The sequence below is a fragment of the Xiphias gladius genome, chromosome 15, assembly GCF_016859285.1.
Source record: "Xiphias gladius isolate SHS-SW01 ecotype Sanya breed wild chromosome 15, ASM1685928v1, whole genome shotgun sequence".
Classification (NCBI taxonomy): Eukaryota; Metazoa; Chordata; class Actinopteri; order Istiophoriformes; family Xiphiidae; genus Xiphias; species Xiphias gladius.
Genome location: NC_053414.1, coordinates 8,730 through 15,089, shown reverse-complemented (window position 1 = coordinate 15,089; position 6,360 = coordinate 8,730). Strand labels below are relative to the sequence as shown.

General features: G+C 36.6%; 1 protein-coding gene across 1 annotated transcript; it reads left to right on the top strand.

The window, feature by feature from the left end:
* Positions 1-509: 509 nt before the first annotated feature.
* On the top strand, positions 510-3,696 carry LOC120800121. Its single transcript, XM_040145969.1, has 3 exons — positions 510-1,038; positions 2,747-3,061; positions 3,179-3,696. The coding sequence occupies exons 1-3, from the start codon at positions 900-902 to the stop codon at positions 3,337-3,339; spliced, it is 615 nt and encodes a 204-aa protein (XP_040001903.1). The 5' UTR covers positions 510-899; the 3' UTR covers positions 3,340-3,696.
* Positions 3,697-6,360: the final 2,664 nt, after the last annotated feature.

Here is a 6,360-nt window from a genome sequence, read left to right as displayed (position 1 = left end):
TTAGAGACATCGGTAAAAGTTCAGAACAGTTCATCTTCATCATGGCTCGTCAAAAAGGAGGAGGCAAGGGAAAAAAGTAGGCGGTGGGCTGTGTTGGGTAACAGGCAGGAAGATGAACCAGGCAAAAGGCGAAAGTAGCAGGCAGGAGGCTCAATCTAAGACCAGGCAGGTCGTCAATACCAGGAAAAAACAAGAAAAACAGCCAAAAAAGGCAGGAAAGCTACAGCGTGGAAAGCACAATAGACAATCTGGCAGGAAAGGAGCGAAAATGGGCCGGTATAAATACTACGACCTGATTACGGAGTTGGGAACAGGTGAGTAGGTGGAAGGGGAGGAGCCGGGCAGCTGAAAGGCGGGAAAGCCGGGGGGACTGCAGGACAGGAGGTCGTGGCAGGGTCTGAAATGAAATGAGGAGAGTTAGTAATGTGGAAAAATGAATGAATGCATGAATGAACTGTGACAAATCAAACATTTCTTAAATCTACCTCCTTATCTAAGCAAGGCGAACCACATGACATACTGTTGAGTACGTTTATGTTGTAGAGATGGATTTGAAGTGATCTGCATCATTACACTTGTCTGCAATACATTGTGTATTTTATTGTGTTCTGTGTATTTTTATTATGTATCGTGATTTTAGCTTTGTACTTTTTACATGGTATGTTGTATAATGCATACAAGAGACCGTCACAGTCAAAGACTTCGACAAATTCAAATGTTGACCTGATGGTGGCGAAGTCAAAGGACCAAAGTTACCACAGTTCATCCTGAGGGGAACGTGAACGTCTGAAACTATTTATATGTGAATATTTGTTGAGATATTTGAGCAAAAAAGAGAAGAAAGGAAGAGACAGTCATGTTGATGTGAACATGAGAGAAACACTTGGTGGAGCTGAAACATGATCCTGGTTCATCATTTGGACTCGTTCACCTCAGCTGACACATTCAACAGCAGACAGGTTTTTGTACCAGTCTGTTTCACTGTGAGAGGAAAGTACTACTACATCTTTGGCTCTGGAACTAAACTGTATGTAACAGGTAAGAATCTACATTTATTTTCCTTCAGTTGTTTTACTGAAGAAGTTTAAAATGTGTTTTCAGTCAGTTTCTGCTGCTTCAGACTTTACATGTTAGTTTTTTCATAGTTAGTACAAAGTTCCTTATGCAGCCGCTCTGAAATGGAAAGGTTGGATAATTTGTGAAAAGATGTTTAAATCTCACTGCACAGCAGAAGGAATTCTTTATTTCTGCTCGAGGTAAAAAGTTCTGATATCGTGAGTGCAATCTGGAATCAGCTGCTGCTGAATGAATCATCAGACGTCTTCTCTCTTCTCTCTCCTGAAATCAATTCATTTTTAGACAAATGACTGTGGAGGATTTTCCTGCTCAGTTGACTTTTTGTACAAAATTTAGAGTTGATCAAAGTGAATTTCAGTGATGAGCAGGATTCTTCACATTCAGTCTAATTCATAAAAGTAAAATGTTTCCTAAACGTTCATTTTGTACACGGGAAATGATATTTTTAAAGTTTCTGGTGGTAAATACATTAAATTAACACAGTTGTTTTCTGATAATAGATTTATTCTGTATGAAATATTGGGGAAAAAATTACATTTTATATTCAACATTACATAAAAGTTTTATGATGTTAAATTATAGAATGAATATAATTAATAGACTGAAAAGACATTTTCTGTTCATGCAGTATATCAGCATGATGATGTACAATATATAAATCTATATTACCAAGGTAAAATTCACAGTAAATACATGTTTCAGGTTAAAACTGTATATTTAATGATTGTAATGTCTCTTTATTTAACGGTGAGTTTGTGTTTTTGTGTAAGATATATTAACAATAAGGTGAAATATATTTGACATTATCTGAAGAGAAATAGGCTATATGTTATTTTTATTATATTTGTTTTCTGTTGTTTCTATGACTGGAAATATTTTTTGCAAAATGTAGAATTTAAAGTAGCTTTTGTGGTTTAATGTAGAATTTGTTCAAAATTATAAGAGGTTAAATTTTAAGTGTAAATTTTAAGTGTACATTTTCATCATGACATTATGATTGATCAATAAATTATTTATTTGACACAAAATGGAATATATACATATGTATATACACATATATGTGTGTGTGTGTGTGTGTGTGTGTGTTTAATGTTTAGAGACATTCTACTTGTGTAGCTACGAGAAAATACAAAAACACGTTCAAACCTTTTTATTTAAAATCAAACATATATGACCAAACTATATCATGGTCAATGTTTCAGGAATAAAATCTTGTGATATTATTCATATTGTGAAATCTGCCGTTAACACTGTTTATCTCACGACTGTCATTGTATGTTAAATAATGCTAAGTGTGTCTTTTTGTAAAAGATATAGTTAAAATATTGAAAACATCCTAATATAATATTATGATGACACATATATTCCGAGCTTATGATTTATAAAAGTGAAACATGAATCTAAAGAATTGAACTGCTGTTGCCATCTTTAACTTCCTTTAGCTTCCTCTTTCTCTGATCGTAGACATAATATACAACCATGATATATAGCACAGTAAATATATGTGGAGGTGAATCCAGTGCATGTGCTGAACTTTGTGCTGTATTGATGAGTAGTTTAGTGACCAGAGTCCATGTAGTTTCCAGGATCAGACTGAATGCAGTGCAGTGCTGGAAGCTGCTGCTGACTGTGTGAATGTGTGTCTGTGCTGCTTGTTGCTGCTGTCAAGCTTCAGATGAGCCGGTAGTGAAGCCCGTGGTGAGCGTGTACCCAGCAGCATCCAGAGCCCACCTGGAGGGGAAGAGCTCCCTGCTGTGTCTGGCCTCAGACATGTCTCCTCCTCTGGTCCAGTTCTCCTGGAAAAGACAGAAGCAGGATGGTCCTCTGGAGGAGCTGCCCCCTGCTGAGGGAGAGCAGCTGGAGCTCAGAGGGTCGGGTCGCGCCGCCGCCATCAGGGTGGTTGACCGGGACGCTTTCTACACATATAAATACCGCTGCTACGTCAGGCACGAGGGGGGCACAGTGGCGGCCCAGACAGAACAAGGTAATGAAGGCTTGGTGACTGTGTTCAGCAGTGATTCATTTTCACGTGGAGACGCTGTCAAAGACAGCAGAGCAGCAGAGGACTGACTGATTTCTTTTTCATCCCTTTCTGTTGCAGTGGTTCCCCTGGATCCTCTCCAGCCTCAGTGCAGGGTGAAGCTGCTCTGTCTGCTGTACACAGCGCTGATAGTGAAGAGTCTGGTGTACTGCTGTGGACTCTCTCTGATCAGGATCCTCAGAAACAAGGGACCATCCACCAGTGGCACACATGCCGACTGACTGTTTTCTGCTTTTCTGCCTTTTCTCACCATCAGTTCATCTCATTCATCACGTAGAAGGACTGTTTTCATTCACATGTTAGATACAGTCAGTCTAAAAATAATAAATACATATGTCATATACATATATTAGCAGTTACTAAGTTTAAATTGTGTACTATAGTGTCATTGTAATACTCTATATCCACTTTGGGACAATAGGGACTCGTACATTCATAGGAAATTAAGCTGAATCATTAGGTGTCTGGTAAATATTCTGTTGTTGTTAGTATTTTTTCGGTTCTTATGTTTTTTTTTTTTAATACTTTCTGCAGAGTGTGGCCAGTTTGCCAAATTCAATCACTGTAACATTCTCAATGTATATTAAAAAAAATCACACTGTCTGTTTAGTATCAACATCCTCTTTTTTATGAATTTAAATTTGATTTTGGATCAAACAATTAGGAACAGAATCGACTATGTTGGCCAGATATACTGACACCTACAAGTAATTTGACTGTGGCTGTAAATAGCTTTCAGTATACTTTAATAAAGTGCCAGGAACAAATGAACGGGAAGATACAATTATAAGCGCACAGCTTAACTGGGGAGTTAACTTGAACATTAACCATCTTTACAAATGCGTCAGTGTCAAGGTAAAACTCTATGCTGATGAAACTGTTGTTTACACACACAAATAAAACAGCAGGGCAAGTTACTTAAGATCCATATAAAGTTAAACATATGAAATCATTTATTTTACATTTAGTTAAATATAAGATATTATTTACAAACTAATTTAAATAAATACAAAAATACGTGTATGACATCATTTACAAGCTACTCAAAGTACATATAAAGTTACTTATACAGTACGACCTCAGTTAAAAGCTGACTAAAATTTTTAAAGTTACATCTATGACACGATTTACACTCCAAACTTCATCTTAAAACATGTTGAAAATGATACAATTAAATATATTTTAGTAACTGAGAAAGTGGAAAAAATTAAATTTTGTCTTTTTTTGGGATGTTTTTTACATTGTCTGCATTGGCTGTGAAGCAAAAGTCATACAACAGCGACACCTTCAGTTTTCATCGGTATTCAACAGATTAAAATCTCATCAGTTCATCTCATTTATCACTTTGATCAGTATAAGAAATGTCACTTATGCAGTGTTGTGGTTGGTTATAAGAACGGTTCATTACGTTTTTGGCTGAAATCAGAACATGAACGCACTGAAGCTCCTGATTTAGGTCCTGACTTTAGCTCCCGGACCTCCTCACTACTTGGGTCTCTGAAACTTAACAATAATTAATTTGCATAACCACGGTCCTCAGAGCTTAGATAGCTTAGATGACAAATTCTAGAGACGTCAGATCAGAAAACTCTGATTCTTGTAGTTCTGGAGGGTCCTGACAAACAACCTGTGTCAGGTATGTAGGAGAACTTGTTGGCAGTAAAACTGTAAAGCGACCTTTAAGTGCTAAAACTCCAAATCTCTATAAAAGAAATCCAAAGGGCGAGACCTCCGGGTGGTTCATCTCTGTGGGTCGCTGGGCTCAGTTTAACTCTGTGTGGGTGGAGGACTCATTGGAAAAAGTGTCACTAAGAGACAAACTACAGAGAGGGAGGGGGGGTTCATGAGTGTGTACAGCAGCAGATATGAATCTGTTCTCAGTGGTTATTAGGACTCATAAAAAATCAACACTTCCTTTCCTGCAGTAGATGGGCTGTGTGGGTTCCTGCTCTGCAGCCTTCACGCCGTCAGCTCTGGGCTTTCACTGTGACAACACAATGACAGTTACAAGCATCCACTCTGGTTAAAGAATCATTCCAGGAAGGATCTGTGTTCTCACTCTGTGAGAGAACCAGCTCAAATCCTGACCTCGGAGCTGAGAAATGAACCTGGATGAAATAAAAAGAAGTTAAAGCTCCTTCAGTCTGCAAAGGTCCCATTTTATTACCTGTCACTAAATCGAACTGTGTTTTCAGCCTTTAGAGCATTTAAACTAGACAAATTACTAAAAGAAGTCTGAACATGAGAGAATTCAGAATAAAACTGTGAGGTGTTGGTGGGCGTCATTATTATAATAATAAATAATGACTGACTCCTACACAGATGAAGAACACTTGAAAAAAGTAGAAATATTTTTTTAAAAAGTAGAAAAGATTTTAATATTAAGAACGCAACTGAAATCATGATTTTCAGAGATTTTTGTGAATTTTAAACACATAGAAATAAATGCTTTACATTAGAATATGAATAAACATCCGATTTACATAAAATATCCTCCTGCAGGTTTTTAGGAAGAAGGAAACTAAATATTTCTGTGGGTTTTTTTGTATATATAAGATGTTAATAATAATTAATTATTCTTTGACTACTAAAACTTGAAGGTAATGAAAGGATCAGTATTATAGCAAGTAAGACGTTTTGATTTAGGCATATAATAATTCATATTTTCATTACTATGTTCTTATTTTATTATCAAATTATCAGTAATTTCTCATATGAAATATTAATAAAAGAGATTCATTCTGAAATGTTGGTGTTTCTGAAATCTTACATCCTCTCATGAATTTCTCCTTTAGAAAAATTACATTTCACAGTATTTAAATTGATACCATGAGAGCATGTTCAACACCGAGTCCCTGCCTGCAAATTAAAAAAAAAAGTACATTTGTTGTCATTAATCCGAGCAAGAAAACTCACCACACAGAGACACAACCACAAACCACTGAGACAAACAAGTCATGTTGTCGTTCTCTTCTCGAAGCAGAACTACAGCGTCCATGTTGGTTCACCTCAGGTCTCGTTATTTTAGTAAGTTACAGTTGATTAAAAAAAAACACCTTTTGTCAGGGGAGTCTGTACATCTCAATCAGTACCAGATGTTAATTCCTTCATCTCATCAATCCCACTGACCCATTGTATGTTATCTACATTATATGTTACTGTACAACATGCTGTGTTTTTCTTTTACATTGCATATGTTACTTGTGTATTTCTGTGTGAATTATTTTGTGATTCTGTCTTGT

Bases quoted from the DNA above. Each gene is read 5' to 3' on its own strand.
- LOC120800121 (XM_040145969.1), top strand. From the start codon at position 900: ATGATCCTGGTTCATCATTTGGACTCGTTCACCTCAGCTGACACATTC. The intron at 1,039-2,746 runs GTAAGAATCTAC...GCTGCTGTCAAG, and splicing joins AACTAAACTGTATGTAACAG to CTTCAGATGAGCCGGTAGTG. The intron at 3,062-3,178 runs GTAATGAAGGCT...TTTCTGTTGCAG, and splicing joins GGCGGCCCAGACAGAACAAG to TGGTTCCCCTGGATCCTCTC.